General features: G+C 49.0%; 1 protein-coding gene across 2 annotated transcripts in view; it reads right to left on the bottom strand.

The window, feature by feature from the left end:
• The window catches only part of tmtc2b (transmembrane O-mannosyltransferase targeting cadherins 2b), a 96,696-nt gene that overhangs the window by 37,841 nt on the left and 38,533 nt on the right, over nt 1-20,322 (bottom strand). The window contains exons 3-12 of one of the 2 annotated variants that reach the window (XM_028957554.1): nt 16,790-17,621; nt 16,045-16,159; nt 15,512-15,597; nt 14,217-14,401; nt 13,301-13,379; nt 11,042-11,163; nt 8,978-9,059; nt 7,495-7,609; nt 4,680-4,743; nt 1,405-3,418 (exon numbers count right to left, since the gene is read on the bottom strand). In XM_028957554.1, the coding sequence (XP_028813387.1) occupies nt 3,239-3,418; nt 4,680-4,743; nt 7,495-7,609; nt 8,978-9,059; nt 11,042-11,163; nt 13,301-13,379; nt 14,217-14,401; nt 15,512-15,597; nt 16,045-16,159; nt 16,790-17,621 (1,860 nt within the window). In that variant the 3' untranslated portion in view covers nt 1,405-3,238. Of the gene's footprint in view, nt 1-1,404; nt 3,419-4,679; nt 4,744-7,494; nt 7,610-8,977; nt 9,060-11,041; nt 11,164-13,300; nt 13,380-14,216; nt 14,402-15,511; nt 15,598-16,044; nt 16,160-16,789; nt 17,622-20,322 lie in introns of those variants that run through there. The other variant, XR_003742835.1, reaches the window with a different exon arrangement.

Here is a 20,322-nt window from a genome sequence, read left to right as displayed (position 1 = left end):
CCTGTCGCTGAGTTCCAATAACGGTCTATTGAGTCCAGAGGGTGGCGACTCCCGCCAGTCACGCACGGCCCTGCCCCCCCCCCGGCCGAACTGCAAGGCCGCGGCGCTCACATCAAAGGCCCGGCGGGCCGGCGGAACATTCCTCGGCCAATTCGCTCGATAGCGGCGCCGGATTTGTCGTGTGACGGTGTAATAAGAAAAACGCGCCCGCGAGGGAGCGCTAAGCCCCCCCCTCCCCGGCGCGGACTCCTCCTCACGCCGCACATGGGGCTCATTTCCTGCCGGGCCGGACGCTCCGATGCCCGGATAAAAACCGCGCGGTTACCGGCGGAGGAGCAGGAAATCAAATGTGGTCTTCAATCATGGAAAATCCACACGACGGGTCTCCTTTCAAAGTCGGGAAGCTCACGAGACGAGCTCCTGAACCGGTGCGAAGGGTCCGGCCTGCTGCTGAACACCAGTGCCTGGTGGAGGAGGCCAAGAGGCTTTATTCATGTCCACAAAGCATTCGCAGACCATCAAATATTTACTCTACCTACGGCACCTAAACCAAAGCGCTCAGGCAGAAGGTAAACCTGAGAAAATGACAGGTTTTTACTGTTTTAGTCCCTAAGAATATTTTAATACATGAGGTTTTTGTGCTGTAGATGCTGTAAGAAGTGCTTTAACGAGAATACCAATCGCTCACCAACACAGAACAACACGCACACAGCAGTGGTGCTGAAAGGATTATGGGATCGCGAGGACGAGCTTGGCGTGTCCGATTCGCATTTGGCATCGGACGCCGGTAAACGACATCCAGTAAAACTGAGAAATCGGCATCTGGACCCTTCAGTGACCTCAGGAAAACCCCTAAATGGCAATTACACGCAACATATAGAAGCAAATAGAACAAGCACAAAAAAAACCCCATCTGAACATGAAATGTCTGGATAATTTGATGAGAATAGTTATGTATTTTAATGTCTTTTTTTTAATAATACCAGAGGCAAATAAACACGGATTAGAAGAATCGGCTTGTGTTTCCTCATTCATGTTCTATTTGATGAAGATGTGACATTAGCCAATAAGCAGGCAGGCCACAGTGTGTGTTCAGCGCCGAGAGTTTGTGAGTATTTATTATTAATCGTTAATCTTTGCCGGGCGAAAGCTGACACATTTTCTCCTGCTGGCTCAGTCACAAAATGAAAAGTGTCTCCACAGTTGGGAATGGATTTTTGAAACGAATTTTGCTCCTGGAGCAACAATGATCCCCTCGTCTTGTACCGTGTTCATCAGGAGTGAACTGATTTATGCATCGACAAGCACGGAACGACATGGGGACATCTGTTTATGGTGTTTAAATCGTGTAAAACATGAGTGCTGGGAGTGAGAACGGGACGTAAGGAAAAGTCCGGGCAGCAGTGCAGGACAACATCACTTTATTGTGAAAAAATTCCAAATCTGGCAAACGGCGTGTTCGGATATTACAACCCCCTCCCCAAAGGCTACAAATTTCCATAATTTATACAAATACAACAAAGTTCTCCAAAAAAATAAAACTTTTTTTTTTTTCTCGTTTAATTTAGTAAACTCTCACTGTGCTCAGTTGGCACGATTCCACACCACCACACACTGCTTGAAAATCCCTGAGCAATCACACACACACACACACACACACAATTTCACTCCCCTCCCAGTTTCCCCACTGCGATTTAACGCGGAAGTTTCCACAGTCAGGAGAAAGAGAGTGGATACGCGCTGTGACGCGTGCAAACACAGGTTTACACAGAGGGGACAACATGGAGACAATCACGATCATGGACCGCCTCCAAAATGCTGCCATTGGCTGAGCAATCAACAGCGGGCTGTCCCGCCCCCATCTACTGATTCGGTGCCAGTGAACACAGATTTGTGAATCGATTGTGATGTTAGGAAGTAGCATGACACGATTTGCATTGTTGATTCACTTGGCCAATACGCGCACACACACACACACACACACACACACACACAGGTGACATGTAGCTGAAATACAGATATGTTGATTGACAGGACATTGTACTCTACACTGTAGTTCTTTGTCCATTCAAATAGCACAACGTGTAACAATTGTGTTGTTATGTTTGTAATAAATGGCAACATTGTATTACGGCATACGATACGATTCTGTCATTTGATCAGGATTTCATTTCATTTTTTGTAATGTATGCGTAAATAAATTACAAATCACATAAAACCAACACATCTCACAGAAGAATGCCACACTTGTCACACGAAACTGATGGACACGGCTTAAAATGACAAAGTAATAAGGTCTAACAATATTAATACACAATTCCAAAAGATCTTCTCCAGGATTTTCAACTTGAATACAAAATTACGTAGCCTTTTATATATTATATTTTATTTGTACACTTGCAGACAAGGAATTTAACGTCGAACGCAAATAAAAAAATATTCCGCCTACGCAGTTCCTCCTGATGGCGACTGCTGGACGTGGAGGACTGGTTTGGTTAGGAGAGTCATTGCCAGATGGAATTAAGGAACATCTCTACATCTAATGACGTACCCAGGGGAGGTGTGGAACACAACAGCTACACTATGGCTTCTGAGACGGAATAAAGAGCTACGGGTGAAATAGAAAAAACGACTCTGCTACAAGTCAGCTTCGAATCCTTCACGTAAGAAAAACTGCGTTTAGCGCTCGAGACCAGCTTCTGCTCTGTGGTTTTTTGGCAAAAAGAATTGTATAAAGTTGGGGTCTGGCATAGGACCTTTTCAGAGAAAAGAATTTGTATATTGTTCAATTAACCATTCAGATTCATAAAAAAAAAACTATTCAGGAAATGAAAAATTCATTAATTGTGAAAAATAAATTCCTTCACAGAAAGAACCGGGTATTTTTTAGGGATTAATCTCTTGTAAAACTGCAGAGTCATAATTGGTTCCATGAGTTCTTCTGTTTGCATGAAAAGCACTGGAAAGAACACAATTCGTGCACATTTTCAAACTCTGTCCCAAAAACCAGGGCATTGTGGGTAATGCAGTCAATTCCCCTTTTCCCTCTGAATCCTGTACAAGCCCTCATATCACCAACAAGACTTCAAGTAAGTATCGTGTTTTCTTGCTTCAAGTTATGCCCCATGTGAAACGATGTTGAGGACGAGGGGTAAAAATACGGCAAAAACGAAACTCGTGTCCCCAGTGTTCTTCTGACCCCATGAACCTTCAAAATCATAGCGGTCAAGCAAAAGGATCACGGCCCCATGGTCCTCATTCCCTGCTTCTCCATGATGTTCCAGAGCTTGCGGAGGTTCGACTGGGTGATCGAGTCGTCGGGTTTGAGCTGGAGGGCGCGGAGGTAGTTTGACTCCGCCTCCTGCAGTTTTCCATTCAGGTGGAGGATGGCACCCAGGTTCATTAATGCTGCTGGATACTAAAACACACACACACACACACACACTCGATTTATATTTGAAAATTTTTCATACAAACCAGCATAAATAAATGAGCCAACTTTTCATTGTCATGTACGGAATCACCACTAGATGGAGCAGGCAAAGACATGTCATGTCATTAAGAATTTCAGATCGCCCCCTTTTGGTCTCCAAAACATTGTTACACAACATATTAAAACACAATGTCAACTAAAATAATAGGCAATAGTATACATTAAAAATGTAAAGACCAGTGTATGAGAGTTCAAGGCCAGGGTTACCACTGAGGTCACCTATTCCCGGTCCTACTGGGTTCCGCTATTTTTCCAGCATCAACGTCTGAAGGGTGACGTTCTCAGGGAAGCATGGCTGAAAACAAAATACATCCTCTCCTGCCTGGACCCTCGTAAGCGTGGGATTAGGCTCATAAAATAACCCCCCCTCTGGCCGTGTCCCCTGACATTCGTCTCATCTCGGCCGTTCTCCCTGCTCTCCTCTTTTAAACAAACACTACAAACCAGGGGATCGTGGCCATTTGGGTAAGAAATCGCAGCAGAAACTGTCCACTAATGAAAAATAAAATGATCATCAGGCAACATCTGAACAGCGTTATGAGGACTCAATAATCTCCTCGTGGAATGTTGTGAAAGGGAATGTTTCACGGTTCAGGTTCCGGGTGGACGTGAGTCCAGATGCAGTCCAGCCGGACTTGCCGCTTTATCCATCACCGCTGCCCTGGCAAGCGGGCATCGCGCCGCAACGAGGTCATGTGACGCACTCCGCGGGGATTACGGTTCCGTCACGCGGCCGCGCCGCTGCGGCTTCAAACGGGCGAAGGAAGCCGCCGCGCTGCCCCGCCCCTTGGCCCCGCGGTCCCAGCAGCGTCTCCAGATGTGGCCCGTGCAAGATGACCTCCTTCAGCTGCTCTAAACCAAAACAGAAGGGGGGCGGGGCCGAGCGGTGGGAGCTCGAAATGACTAGCAGGCCTCCGGTCCGGCTCTATAAATCATCTCTCCAGCTCGAGTTGTGACGGAACTGCCGGCGTTCCTCTTTCGACACGTCCCTCCCGAGCTGAACATCTCCCCGGACACATCCACGCTCCTCCGCTGCTGCGAAGTGCTTCTGAAGCGACTCGGGCCTCGGGCTGCGGGCCTCGGGCTCAGTTCTTCTTTGGCCCGGTGAAGTGGAACCACGGTGCTCGGCCATCTGGATGGCCAACACGGGGTCAACTGGAGGGTTTAAGAAGATCTTAATACTCACGTTGGGTCTCAGGTTGGCCGCCTGGGTGTAGTACTTCTCCGCGGCGGCGTTCAGACTGGCCTGCCTGCAAAACGCCAACGAAAAGCGCGCCGTTAATCGCTGATGGCAGAGGCGTGGCCTTTAACCCAGTCGACCAGTGTGCCGTGTTGCATCCAACATGAACTGGCAAGTCAGAATTTAGAATCTCTTTTATACCATTCACACGAAGAACGACTACGCAGCGTCACTTCATGGCTGTTCCGTGTCTGATATTAGCTTGATCTGCTAATGCTAATGGTCAAGATTTTAGCAAATTTTAGCAAATTTAGCACCGTCAACATCTCCTCGCGGTGCATCAAGCGCGTTTTCCTTCATACCGCACTCGTTCAATGAAGCAGAGAAAATAAGAGATGGTGGTAAACAACCGTGCGGTGAAAATGGCGTCCTGGTACAACCCAGGCCCAGCAGTCCCTCCGAGGACCAGGAATATGGAGAAGAAAGGCAGAACGGGGAAAATCTGTTGCGAATTGGTCAGATACGCAGTTCAACTTCTGATCTTATTTCTACAGACAGCGGCCACTGTAAATATCGGCCGAGATCAGTTTTAAGATAAAACAACAGGGCCCTGAGACGCCTTGACGTTCGCGTCCCACAAGACCAGAAACGTTTTGTGTCTACAGAGGCCGCCATAAAATCCCCAGATGAAGCAGGAATGTCTTCCATATGCTCTCCATTCCAGCTGAAAGCGCTCCGCCTACCTGTTCGCCTAAAACGGCTGACCTGCGCGTAGCGGTTTAACTCTGACGGGCCCGAGGCCGGAGCCGGACCGGGTCGCCACGACGACAGGAGACTCGGGTCTTCGTTTAACCAGCTCGACCTCGAACCCAGACGAGAAAATGAAGCCCTCGCCAGATGACCCTCTGCAATCAGGCCCGACCCGACAAGTAAAGCTTTTAAAAAAAAGCTACGAGAAAGCTATATTACTTCTCTAAATTACTCTTTATAATGAATTTATTTCTATATACACATGCATGTTTATATACACAACAAGACATTTTCTTAATTTTATTATTAATGCTTAAAACTTTTATTTGAATTATCTCCTGCGCGATAATTAAAAAACATAAAATAAGAGATAAAAAAAAACTCTGCAGTACGAGCCAGATCTAACACAGCGCCCTTAAAAGAAAGGAAAAAATGTCCTACAGGACAATACGCTGTCAGCATTATTTAAAAAGTGCAAGCGGGTGAAGTAAAAAAAAAAAAAAAAAAAAAAAAAAGAGGCCACGCAGGGCGTGTCCCCCCCCACATTAAGACACATTCAGCACAGTTCTACGCCCTCAAATGTCCGGCCTGCTGTTCCCGATTCCACACCGGGTTTCGGGAAGATGGCGAGATGCGTCCATAATGAGACGCCTGGAAAACACCCGGGGGGGGGCAGAAAACTCCCCTATGGAGTTAATGTGGATGCAGCGGAGGCATCACGTCTATTTTTATTTTAAAATATATACACACACGCACACCTTTACATATGTGTCCTGTCCTTCAAACTCTCCCAGGAACAAGAAATTAGAGATTTAGAGCGTGCTGTTGTGGGTTTGGGCCGTTGTGCAACTATAGAACTAAGTAGGTTGAATCGTCCCTTGATGTCACAGAAATATGCTTTCATCTAAAAAAAAAAAAAAAAAAAAAAAAAAAAACAGAATATGGCGAACCAGGTCGTTCATTCTTGGAATTTAATTCGAATAAATTCTGACCACGGCTCAGATTATTTATAAGTGCCTGGTGGTTATGGGGTATCGTCAAAATTGTGTAAGGCGATATTAGCCAATTTGATACTGACCGATTTTGTTAAGTCCTAATGTTCGATTGCGCATTTACTTGCAATTGAAACTCTGAGATCAGGACGCCTCATTTTAATATGTTTTCTGGGGGTGCGTCCGTGGCGCGGCCCCGCAGGGTGGGGTACCCGCACCCATTACAGTACACCGCGCTAGCGGGCAGCGCGCCGTGGATTTGTGGGCCGCGGCCGAACTGTTCACTCGTCACTTCATCTGTCTCTGGCGAGAACAGGACCGCGTGCTGGGAACTAAAGGAGCTGTTATTACCATCAGGAAACCTCCGAGAAATACGTCTTTAAAACTCACAGGACCTTCACTGAAATGCACTTTTTTGTCTCAGCCCGACATATTATTTTATTAAAAAAAGCAGAACCGGGAGATACATTCCTTCTCGTGTGGTCCTACAGTCTCTTTACGTGCGGAAGACGACCCCAAATGGCCCGGAACGTCCAACGAAGAGCCAGGGAGTGGAACCGGGCTGCTCGGTTCCCGAACGGGGGCTGCTAGTAGCCTAGCGGGTAACACACCAGGTTCCACCCCCACTTACTACCATCGTGTCCCTGAGCAGGACACTTAACCCGGAGTGTCTCCAGGGGGGGACTGTCCCGGTAAGTACTGGTTGTAAGTCGCTCTGGATAAGGGCGTCTGGTAAATGGCGTAAACGAGAGCAAGATGGAGTGATGATGGCGAACAGGAGCGAGGATGCGGTGGTGAGAAAAGGAACCGTGACTCCGGGACTCTGGTCTGGCGGCGGCCCCGGGCCCCGCGGCGAGAGCCGAGGGGATTAGCGAGGAGCGCGAAACCCGCGGCCAACTTCGCTCCGAACCTGCCGGCCCGGCGCTGTCCTAATCCGCCAGCTGTCTCCCTCCACGACGTCCCCGTCCGCTTTAATTCTCATTTAAAAGACGCGCCTGGCGTAAACATTATAATCCCGTTAATAACCGTTTAATAAAAGGACTGCGCAGCGGTTATAACGCCAGGCGGGGGGGTCTGACCTGAGCATGTGAGCGGCGCTGAAGATCACGTCAAACTCGCCGCCGTCCAGACGCGCCGCCTTCTCCGCCATCTCCGCAGCCTCCAGCAGCCGGGAGTCCTCCAACAAAAACTGCCCTGGAGACGCCGCCAGAGAAGGAAAGAAGCGTGGAGTCAGAGTCAAGTGATTGTCACATGTGATACACAGCAGCACAGCACACGGTGCACACAGTGAAATTTGTCCTCTGCATTTGACCGTCACCCTTGGTGAGCAGTGGGCGGCCATTACAGGCGCCCGGGGAGCAGTGTGTGGGGACGGTGCTTTGCTCAGTCGGATCGGGGGGATCGGGATTCGAACCGGCAACCTTCTGATGACGGCTGGGCCACCGCCGCCCCACAGCAGAGCTGCGTTGGCCGGGAAGAGATGTTGCCTTTGGCCGGCAGAACGTCCGACCTTGTAGCAATTTGCCGAAAGGAGAGATGCGGAGGTGCGATTGGGCCGCCCCTGCCGTGGGAAGCGGGCGGGGCGGGCGTGTGGGGGTTTGGCTGGAAATGAACGGGCTGTTGATGTTGGGCGGGTTGCCGCGGCTCCTGAATTCAGGATGTTTTCCCCCCGTCGACACCTCGCCCGCCAACTTCTCAAGGTGACTCGAGCCCCCAAAACCCGTTCCTCAGTCCGGAGGAGCGTAAATGACGCCTGGAATGACCGGAATTAAAACCACGAAAATTCCCGAGTCGCGTTCTATCCGGCTGAGCCCGGTCACCATCACCGCTCGGCGAGTGACGCCGCTGCCGCAGACGCGCGCGCGGCAGGTGGCCTCGGAAATACGCGCCAGCGGGAGGAGGTCAGAGGTCACCGAGCGGTTAATGGCCTGGAACTGGTCCACCTGAGGGGGAAAAACACGGCTGAACTGGATGTCAAGGAGACCCCGCGAAACGTGAAACAACCGCACCGTCTGGAACTGAAGAAGCAGAACCATATTAATATTATATTATTATAATATAATAAGATATTATAATATTATTATAATATTAATATCCATATTAATATTATATCCACTTTGATTTAATCCGCTGGATTAACCGGTTCCAACAGTGCCGATAACACCGGACCTGTTTTCGCTGGTTTATTAATATTCATTTCGAGGCACCTCAGCATTAAGAATGAAGGTCCGGTGACGATGATGTGGGATGATTCATTTTGAATATTTAATACGGGATTTAGAGTCTTTTTGTAATGTACGCTTGAGGGAGGGCGTGTCTGCCATGTAGGACGGAACCCAGCCGATTGGCCACCGCGCAAGCAAAGGTTTTGATTGGCAGACGCTTCATCGTTCAAAGTGTCTCTGTAAGGGATTTAAATATTACAGCACGCTAAATCACGACGAGTCTAAATAAAATAAAAACTGATTGACAGTCCTGTTTTTTTATGACTTTGTTGATGTATTTGGAACCTCAGACGAACAGATTCTGACGACTGGGACGTGGAATGAGTGCAACTCGTACCGTAATGCATGTAGCAGTTCCCTTTAGTGGGGTCCAGCTGGATGGCCTTTAAGAAATACCGCTCGGCCTCGACCTTCTGGCCCTGGAAGATGAGACAGGAGGGGGGGGGGGACAACGTCATTCCAGCTGTGCATTCCCAGCGGGACGATAAACCCGGGATGGACAATTTACTTGATTTCAGAACGTTCACAGTAAGAACATACAATACACTTCAAACAAGGGACTGTTGTCTAGCAGGTTACATTTACAGCATTTACCAGACGCCCTCATCCAGAGCGACTTACAACCAGTAGTTACAGGGACAGTCCCCCCCTGGAGACACTCAGGGTTAAGGGTCCTGCTCAGCAGGCTCCTACCATCCTGTTCAAAGGCCACTTACTACCATTCTATCCCTGACTGACTGCAGGTCGCTCTGCTTTTCGGGCGCCTGGTAAAGGGCGTATATGTAAATGTGCTTCGTTCTGAGCGAAAACGTGTGTGCTCCAGCAGAACATCATGATGGATTGCACACAGAGCGCTTGTATCATTAGAAAGAGCTTTGAAGAACCAGCGACGGTGTAAACACTTCACTTCAATCAGATCTGCGTTTCTGCCTCATCAGACCAAACATGGAGGAATTTTCACATCGCATGAGGAAAGAAGCATTAAACCCGATTTAAAGCATGATATTACACACTCACACACACACACACACACACACACACACACTCACACTCAGCTGCTCAACAGCTGCGTTACCCATAAACACAAAATCCTTCTTATTTACACTACAGAGCGGCGGAGAGCAGGTGGTGAATCGGACTCTAATCTATTTAACACGTTGTAGAGCCCGGCGGGTTTTTCCAGATCCTGCCGTACCTGCCAGTCAGGTGCGGGAACCCCGTCTGGAGCATCCTGCAGAGCTCCAGCAGCCTCCGCCCTCGATGAGTGAGGATGGGGTTCAGATCTTTAGTGAGTTTTACTGCCCTGAATCTGAAGTGAATGCTCACTGGTGTCCTTTATTATTGGGACTAAAATAATAAAAAGCCTGACACCTTCCAGAGTTCGCTGTGACCCTGGTGAGGAACCCACTATCGAGGTGTTTCAGGGAGTGGGGGGTCAAAAAAAAAAAAAAAATGTGAATAATAAAAGAGAATCTTTTCCAGAGTGGATAATATTAAGGTGGCAGTAGCCTAGTGGCTTTTAACCCCACTTCCTACCATCGGTAGCCTGAGCAGGACATTTAACCCTGAGTGTCTCCAGGGGGGGACTGTCCCTGTAACTACTGACTGTAAGTCGCTCTGGATAAGGACGTCTGATAAATGCCGTAAATGTACGATACGGGTGAATTAAATTGTATGTGTAATGTCAACTATGGGGGAGGATTGCGGAGCCTCCTCCGCATTCAGTTCTCTTTCTGGCTGAAAAGCAGGTGATGTGGATAAAAACTGAGCTTTGAAGATTAAAAAGTAAAAAAAAATCTGTGTAACACATCTTACCTACCAACCTATTTTTATTACATTAATTAAGATTGTACAGCACAACAATAAAACTATAATGTTGCATTCGAGAAATGTTCAAAATAAAGAAATAAAATAAGAACCCCAGACGTTTTCTCTGCCTCCAGTACAGTCAATGTAAACCCCCCCGGCCCACGCGGTGGAAGTCGAGGTGGGAATGAGGGGAGATGGGGTGCAGCACCTCCAGCTGGGTTCCTCGGCTCCAGGGGTCCAGAACGACAAGCTCATTCTACATGTTTTACTAATGAAAGGTTTGCCATTTTAGACTCACTCAGAGTCATGACTGCTCTATACTTGCTCTCCACGCACTTGTCTTTATTTTCCACCCCAAATTATGAACTCTGCTGAAGAGACTTGTGACCGAAAACCTGAATGTTTCACTAGAAAAATGTACTTATTCAGGTATTTTTAAACGGTCTCCTGTACGAATCGTATTGCATTCTGTCCTGCCCCTGGATTCTGTTCATTCAGTTCAAAATCAATTCTGACCAAAAAAGAGCAAGACATGCATGTGGTGCTCCTAGTACATCAGCCTGAAACAAAAAGCCCGACGACCTCGTCTCACCGTCATGGCGAGCAGCTTGCCGTAGGTCAGGTGGGCGGGGACGTGGTCGGGCTTGGCCTTCAGCGACTCCCGGTACCAGTGTTCCGCCTCGGGCAGCTTGTTCAACCTCATGTAGGCTTCACCTGAGACACAGAGAGAGAGAGATGAAGGGTGAATCTCTGACCCCAAAGCGTCCGGCAGCAGTTCAGGGGTCACCCGGCGTGACCTGACACCCAACATTTCAGCATCATCCCCTCAACAGCTCAGATGTCCCCTGACCCGGCAGCAAAAGTCGAAACTATCGACAGAGACACGTACCAAACAATCAGTACAAAGACCAGGCTAGAACCTAGATCTATACTAGAGAGAAGATATTGATTACGGTTATCAATGCCTCGACTGTTGATGCATAACGATTCATCCCATCAATTTTTATACAGTCCAGGCCAAAAGTCTGGACACCTTCTCATCCAACGTGTTTTCTTTATCTTCATGAACATTTACGTTGGTAGATTCTCACTGAAGGCATCAAAACTATGAATGAACACATGTGGAGTTCTGTACTTAACAAAAAGTGGAGACCTGGCCTCCACAGTCACCGGACCTGAACCCAGTCCAGATGGTTTGGGGTGAGCTGGACCAACAAGTGCTAAACACCTCTGGGAACTCCTTCAAGACTGTTGGAGAAGCATTTCAGGTGACGACCTCTTGAAGCTCATCGAGAGAATGCCAAGAGTGTGTAAAGCAGTAACCAGAGCAAAGAAACTAGAATATAAAACATGTTTTCACTTATTTCACCTTTTTTTGTTAAGTACAGAACTCCACATGTGTTCATTCATAGTTCTGATGCCTTCAGTGAGAATCTACCAACGTAAATGGTCATGAAGATAAAGAAAACACGTCGGATGAGAAGGTGTCCAGACTTTTGGCCTGGACTGTACATGACCCTGCATTATGTTTTCAAATACGGAGAAGGACATGTCACCGTTTCCCAGCAGCCACTTCCTCTCAGTTATTAAAGGAATCCGACCACCGCCGCTCACCTCCAGGAACACGGACGGCGGCGCGTTCGTAGTGTAATTTGGCCGGCACAGTGGCGGAGCGTGTTAGCGCGGTTCTGGATGCGGCCCGTGGCGCCGTCACATCTGCAGCAGCTGGCGGCCTTTATTAGACATTTCTTTTCCTGCCGGTGAAAGCGGATCTCCTGCCGCGTCCCAGACCCCGGCGCTCTGCGATTTTAATTAGAGGGGGTCTGGTGCTGCGTTTCCGCTGGAACGTGAGCTGGGTTCCTCGACGCGCACGGAACCTGACTGACAGCGGTAGCTGGTCTGAAATGGAACCGGGTGGAAACACCGAAACTCTGTACAAGACGCAACTGGAAAACAGCGTTCTGTGGACTTCATTAATGCCGTTGTGCTAACAGGAAACGGCCATGAAATGATCAAAATGATCAAAACATCACTTATGCTAAATTATTCATTTACATTCTGCTGGCGTCTCTACATCTCGCCACCCACCCATCGCTGGCAGAAAAAAAGGAGTGTACACCACACACACAAGGAATGTCACTTTAAACAATATGTGTTTTGTTTAATAAGCGAAGTGATTGTCAATGTGATACACTGCAGCACAGCACACGGTGCACACAGTGAAATGTGTCCTCTGCATTTAACCAGTCACCCATAACCAATCGCCTGATTCGGGATTTGAACCCGCAACCTTCACTCTCACGAACCTGCTTCCCTACGTTGCCAGGCTGAGGTGAAAAAGGTCACCGGCATGTCAAATTATTTGCATATAAATCATATGAAGGATTCCCAGACAGATGTCCAACATCTGAAGGGTATCTTGTGTGGGTCTGAGGGGTTGAAGGTTGATCTTTCTGAGAGGCATCGGCACGTCTTCTTTATTAGAAACAAACCCACAAGCTCAACGCAGACCTCGGCAATAAAAAAATGCCGCTGGAGTTCGTTCCGCATCGAGAAGTATGTTTTGACCGGGCAATTGGAAGACATTTCACCGAACACACGCGGGTTCAGAAGAGTTTATGAAAACAGGACACCTTCGGAAGCGCCCTTCAGGCGGCGCTCACACTGAGCCCTCCCGACCGCGGCAATAAAAAGACACTCAGGAGCTCCTGGACACATTCGGCAGAGGGCAAATAAATCTGGGCGGCTTTACCATCACAAAGGGCAAAAAATGAAGGTTCATGGGTTCAAACAGGGAACGAAGCGCCGCTGATCCGAAGACCTGAACACACACACACATCCTCTCTCTTACCCATCATGTTATAGAGGCTCTGAGGGGCAAACTGTCTCGGCATCTTCTGCACCGCATCCTTAAAAACCGACAAGGCCTCCTGGGAATTAAGCAGAAGAAGAAGAAGAAGAAGAAGTGTTTACACAAAACCAGGCCCGTCCAGCCATCATCCTGCGGCTTCGCAATCAGCACGACAGCAAGATGGAAAACGTGGTTCTGGGGTCACCAGGTTCAGGGCTCGTGGTTCTTTATATTGGACCGCTGCAGCTCTGCGCCGCTTCCAGTGACTATTTTGTTATAATTAGACTTCTTTCTCTCTTGTTGGCTACTGATTTATGCTTATTAATGATCGGTTATTATCACAATGAAAGTGATTTGTGGAGCGGTGGTTGGCGTAGCGAGTAATGAAACGAACCCGTAATCAGAAAGTTGGCGGTTCGAATACCGAATAGCGCTCTTGTGCGGGTTCTAGGCTCCGTCTCCTGCTACCACTGGAGTGAAAGCACCACCAGCATTCAAAAGGGACCAAAACATCGGCCAGAAAGCAGAGGAACTGAGAAGTGGTCAGTGGTCCCCACCTGCAGGGCCACGCCTTCGTTGGGGACGTCTTGCTAATTGCCGCCAATTTCCACCTGTTGTCTATTGACTGCTTCCTATCGGCGCTGCTTCCCAAGTGGACTGACATGAGTTAGATTGGGTTGTTTAAGTGTTCCTGTAATTTTTTTGGGATTTGTCACTACTGATATGAACTGGAATCTGACGCATGTCAACATTATCCATGTCAGTGCAACAGCATCTAGTTGAACGTTTATATAAATCAACATGTTCAAATAAAGTCAAGCGACAATGAAGACACCCAACATCAGTTATTATGAGTTAATATGAGGAAGCATGAGTGTGTGCATGTGTGTGTGTAAGTGTGTGTGTGTTGCCGCACCTCCTGCTGGCCCTGCTCGTGCAGCACTTTCCCCAGGTTGTACAGGCAGCTGGCGACGGAGCTCCTGTGGGCGTGGGGGTCCTTCAGGTTCTCGTCGGGGATGTCGGCGCAGGTGACGAAGGTCCGCTTCGCCTCGTCGAGGTGGCCCTGACTCATCAGAACGATGCCCGTGTTCAGGTAGGCTGCTGTGGGTGGCAGACAGAGAGGGGCGGAGCCATGAGGGTAACGAGGCCTCACGGGACACCGCCGGGGGGACAGACGGCCGATCTCCACGGGGGTCCCCATGCATGTTCACAAAACAGGGGACCTGACCTGACACAGACTAGAAGACCGGATTTACTGGCATCCTGCAAAGCTACTTGAAATAATCGGCTGCTAATACACACAATTTCAGACAGAAACACACACACATGAATACATGCATTCTGGTCAGATTCTGTAGAATTTATTTCAATTTTGTTAAACCAATAAAAACAAAAAATTAGGAGCAAATGGGAATCCTCACTACTCTGCCGTCTTGGAGTGAAAAGAGGTAAAAACGGCTGAAATAAATCCGATTTACTATTTTGTAAATCAAGAATGCGGGAAGAATGCGCTGTTCCCAACACGGCAGCTGAAGTCAGCGCCAGTTTGATCCCCGGGGGATCCCGCTGATGAAATTCAGCTCAACCCACGCTGGCCTTTTCTCTCTGTGCCGTCAATCACTTACGCTCAGTAAACAGGAGTGCATCTGCAGAGACTGCCACAGAACCACAGCTGACTTCAGCGCAGCGGATTTCAAAATGGAACGCAAGTGGACTGCCATCTAACGCAGGAACGGTAGGAGCCTAGTGGGGTAACCCACTCGCCTATGAACCAGAAGACCCAGGTTCAAACCCCACTTACTACCGTCGTGTCCCTGAGCAAGACACTTAATCCTAAATTGCTCCAGAAACTCTGGCTTCGTCCCGGGTCACTTTCACACCAGGCTTTCTAAAAGTACTCCCGAAGTATTCTGAAGTATTCTTAAAGTATTTTCCTTACAACAAAGGACATGACCATAGCCAGCAGCAGTTTGATAGAGGAGTGGTGTCTCCTGCGGCTGGTCCACAGGGTCGACGTTTAATGAATGATCATCAGCTGGGCGAGGACAACAGAGTGGCTGGGCATGGTGGGGACCCCACTGCGCCAGGAGCGGAGTGGAATCGAGAACAAATTTCCAAATGTACTCAAGAATTATGAAACACACATACTCCAATCGTGACTCATGTCTGACGGAGCCTGAAACCGCAAGTGAAAGAAGAAGCAGAACTTACAAGCCAGAGTTGGTCGACTCCCAATGGCCAGTTTGTAGTAGTGCAGAGCCTCCGAGAACCTGCCGTTCTCCTGCAGCAGAAGACCTCTGGGAGAGAGAAGCCGGAAGGAGGCGAAGACGTCAGTATGCATCCCGTCAGAACGAGGGCCGGACTACACGGACTATCTGGGCCCTGAACAAGATTTACTTCCTGTAAAACCCGGAAGCCACAGATGGTGGTTCCTCCACGGGGTTTACCTGATCAGCTCAGAAATATTGATTATTTCCTGGGCAGACATATTTACTCGAGATGAGTTAAAGAACATGAGACTGGAAGGGTGATTTATCATTACAATGAAACTTCATTTACATAAAATATACATACATTTTAATTAAATTCCAAATCTGAATTATATCATGCAGGCAGCCGGTGCCGAAGGTTCTGCCCGGTTAATACAGGAAACGCGGCAGAACGTGTTCACCACACTCGGTTAAACAAGGGCGTGGTCGTCGGGTGGGTGGAGCAGGAGGCGTCGCCGCTATAAACATACTCACAGGTTGTACAGCATGTCCGCCATGTTCCTGCGGTAGAACAGCGCGTTCCTGTACGCGTGCTCCGCCTCCAGCACGTTCCCATGGTTCTTCAGAACGTTGCCCAGGTTACCCCACGCTTGTGGAAATAATAATAATAATTTGCACCAGACATCATCATATCGATCATAAAGCCACCTGTCACATTTTACTGTTAACACATGAATTTATGTTAATTCTTTACACACTTACCCTTCAGTAAATCCACCATTTATTATCTACTGAAGCCAAATTTATTTTAATATTTATTGTGCACAATTAACCGAATCGATTTGACAATTTCAACACAACTCAAAGCCAGCCGCTGCTTTTGCGATCGTGGTTCTCGGTTTAATAAATCTGTATATTCATCGAAATATAGAACAGTAAACACACACTGTGGCGGTAGTAGCCTAGCGGGTAACACACTCAACTATGAACCAGAAGACCCAGGTTCAAATCCCACTACCATCGTGTCCCTGAGCAAGACACTTGTCTCCAGGGGGGGACTGTCCCTGTAACTACCGACTGTAAGTCGCTCTGGATAAGGACGTCTGGTAAATGTTGGAAATGTAAATGTAAATATTTTCACGGCAATGACCAATCAACCCTAAGAAGAAGGCTGATGTTCAGGACAAATAAAATGACCAACTAACTCTGACCAGTCATGATCCTTCAAGCCTCCTGTCGAAATTGCACATTTCTGACCGGATTAAATAAAGCAACCCACCTTTGGCCGGGTTGACCGTTATCCCCGAACGGTACAGCATCTCCTCGTTCTGCCAGTCCCGGTTCCTCAGCACAGTTTTAACCCCGAACAGGAGCACCAGGGCGGCGCCGCAGTACAGCACCAGGCTCCTGGAGGAGCGTCTCCTCAGCCTGACGTGCAGGGCCCTCATCGCCGCGGCGGCCAGCAGGCAGAAGCCCATGCTGGGGATGTAGAGCACGCGCTCGGCGATCACGAAGCCGACGTAGAAGAAGAGGTTGGTGGCCGGGAGGAAAGGGACGGCCATCAGGCCCAAGGAGAAGGTCACCACGCTCTCGGTGGCGGCCGGAGAAGGCCTGCACGCGGCCGCCGGCTTCTTGGTGCCGTTCTGCGTGACGGGCGGAGCCTCCGCCTCCGGCGCCGGGTGAATTTGTTCCAGGTGGCAGCCGTGTCCGTTCGTGGTGACCTTCCCGTTAGTGACGTGGACTTTCCCGTTGGCCTCCTTGCCCGTGGGCACACGCGAGCGGAGGCCGAACCACGCCAGGCCCAGCAGCACAGCGTAGAAGGCCACGGTGAGAAGGTTCCTGCCATCGGTGAAGCCTCTGAGCAGGGGCAGGGCGTCCATGGACCAGTCGAAGCTCAGCGTGTCGGGGCAGAGCAGGAGCCAGGCGTTGGCGGCGGGCAGGAAGAGGAAGGTGAGGCCGCGGGTCAGGAGGCTGGGCGAGTCGGCCGCGGGGTTGTCGGAGTTGGAGAAGTTGGGGGCTTTGTTGCCCATCCAGTGGAGTCGGGCCGCCAGCAGAATCGCCCCCCAGGACGCCAGGAGACCCACGCTGAGCAGCAGCTGGACGTTCTTCTTCTGCGAACAGAGCAGACGCTGGAGCTGGATTTATACGCTTCTGCGCCCGGAGCCAAGGTGGCTTTACACTTGATTTGTAAGGGTGGAGGACCTAACTGCTTTCTGAAAGGCACTCTGGGACCGGTTCCCACCAAACATTTATGAAAAATGCGGCATGTTCGGGTTTCACTGCTACGTCAGATTTCAAATTTGAAGATGATGGTGACAAGATGCAGGTCGTTTCATTTCGGTGAACCCGGTCACAGCTTTAATTCACTCGCTTGTTGCCAAGTGGACGTGACCTGTGCATCATAATGAGAAAACAAGGCCAGTCCAACAAATAAATACAGAAATATGGAGCTCCGAGCAGCCCATCCATCAAATCTCAACACGTTCCCCTGGAAATGATTACGGAGCGTTTAATTCTCTTACACTCGATTCGGTAGCATTTAAAGTTCAAATCACAGCATGAGGGGCAGAGGCTCACTGCATAGCTGTTTTTGGCGGCCTGTCTTCATTTCAGTCTTAGACCAGTCTTTGCGTCCACCTTTTATGAAGGTGAGGATATATGATCAGTGTCCTGGGTTATGAAGCTGAAGATTCTTCACGTCATTGGCGTCTAAACCCCGCCCACTTGCGATACGGAAGTAGCCCCCCCCACACACACACACACACACACACACACACTAAGGTGTCCTCTTATATCCTTCTCCGACATAGACTAAATAGTAATAACTTCTTTCTGCATTTAAGCACACCCACGTCTTTGAAAACAACGTCTTTCAAATCACAAATCGGTAGCTTTGTAACACGGGCACAAAAGCAGCATTTGATTGGTTGATTTGGCTGTAAGAGCCCTGCTCGGCCTTGTCTGATCATCGCGCCTTTCCCCCGAGTTCCGCCGTCAGGCGTATTTCTCTGATTTCTCTGGAAACAGCAGCACCCGTAACCTCTGTTTACCATATAAATGAAGAGTCGAGTTCCGGACCCGGCGCTCTGCTAAATCCATCTGATCTGAGAGACGGGGCAGCAGATCCCGTTTGACTGCTCGGTGCAGGGAGCCGCATCGATTTCCGAAACGTCTTCTGTCATTTCGGCTCTATCCAGCGAGGACAGGCCCGCACGCTCTCCAGGGACACCAGACTCCAACGGACATTTTCCTCTCGTCTAATTGTGTTACGGGTGTGGGCCGTCAACCGTGTTTCCAGTTAGGATCATGTGACAAATCTGCCTCTTCCTCTTTTCTGACTGTTCCAAGGAGACGGTAATATAAAGTGAGAAAAATGAGCGTAAGAACGCATCCTGCAACAATATGTCAAAATTAATCACAGCGAATCATTTCAAATATTTAACCCGTTAAACTTCAGTGGTGGCCTGCCGGTTAATCAGAAGGTCCCGTCCCCACACACTGAAGTGAAGTGATTGTCACATGTGATACACAGCAGCACAGCACACGGTGCACACAGTGAAATGTGTCCTCTGTATTTAACCCATCACCCTGAGTGAGCAGCCATGACAGGCGCCCGGGGAGCAGTGTGTGGGGACGGTGCTTTGCTCAGTGGCACCTGTGTGGATCGGGATTCGAACCGGCAACCTTCTGATTACGGGGCCGCCTCCTTAACCGCTAGGCCACCACTGCCCCCACCACTGCCACCACTGGTCCTCGGGCGCCTGTCATGGCTGCCCACATCTCACCAAGGGTGATGGTTAAATACAGAGGACACGTTTCACTGTGTCACCGTGTGCTGTGCTGCAGTGTCTCACAATGACAATCGCTTCACTTGAAACTTTCACTTAACGCAGCAACACAGGGTGTGCACAGGAGCGGCTGCCGACCGATGTGGCCATGGTGGTAGTAGCCTAGCGGGTAACACACTCGCTTATGAACCAGAAGACCCAGGTTCAAACCCCACTTACTACCATCGTGTCCCTGAGCAAGACACTTAACCCTGAGTGTAAGTCGGTCTGGATAAGGGCGTCTGGTAAATGCTGTAAACGTAAATGTTTCTTTTTAATTAACTCAGAATGAACCTGAACGATTTGGCCAAGCTTTAGTTTTAAGAATTTTCAATTGTGATTAATCGCAATCGGCCGAGAGCCCTAACACACATTTAGTAATTCTTTTCACCGCCTCTCACAGACCGTGGCGCTTCTATGGCAACACTTGAAAAGCAGAAAAGACGAGCAGAATCCAGCGAGAGGAGGGGAAGAGGTCATAAAAAAAGCCTTCCCCATGGCATCTTCCAACCTTAAAGAGAAAGACAGTCCTTAGCTGAGACGCTGAGAGATCTACGGCTTTTATCTGGCGGAAAAAAAATGGCTTTTCAAATGTCACGGAAGGAAGAGTTTACGCAGAGAAAATAAAACCATATTTCACCCGGCCGTGAGCGCCACGGGCCTCAGTGAAGGACGCTCCGGGGTCGAGATCTGCTGGAACGGCGGCATAATCCCTCAGCTCCCGATGAAAAAGGTCACCGGCCAAACCCGTGGGATGGTCTCCTCCGTTTCCGAGAACCACTACTCTTACCCTCCGTTCAGAGACGAGAGCACAGGCACCCACAGTACATTTACCAGACAATGTCTGTCTCGTACAGACCTGCCAGGTTTTTTAAACCTTCTACATTTATGCCGAAGACCCAGTCAAACGGCAAAGATCCAAGATGATCTAAATTCCAACCTTCTTCTTTAGCAACATAAGTTAAAAGAACATAAGTTGTGTTGG

This window comes from Denticeps clupeoides, chromosome 17 (genome assembly GCF_900700375.1).
Source record: "Denticeps clupeoides chromosome 17, fDenClu1.1, whole genome shotgun sequence".
Classification (NCBI taxonomy): domain Eukaryota; kingdom Metazoa; phylum Chordata; class Actinopteri; order Clupeiformes; family Denticipitidae; genus Denticeps; species Denticeps clupeoides.
The sequence above is the reverse complement of the archived record's forward strand: the minus strand, read 5'-3'. Positions and strand labels throughout refer to the sequence as shown.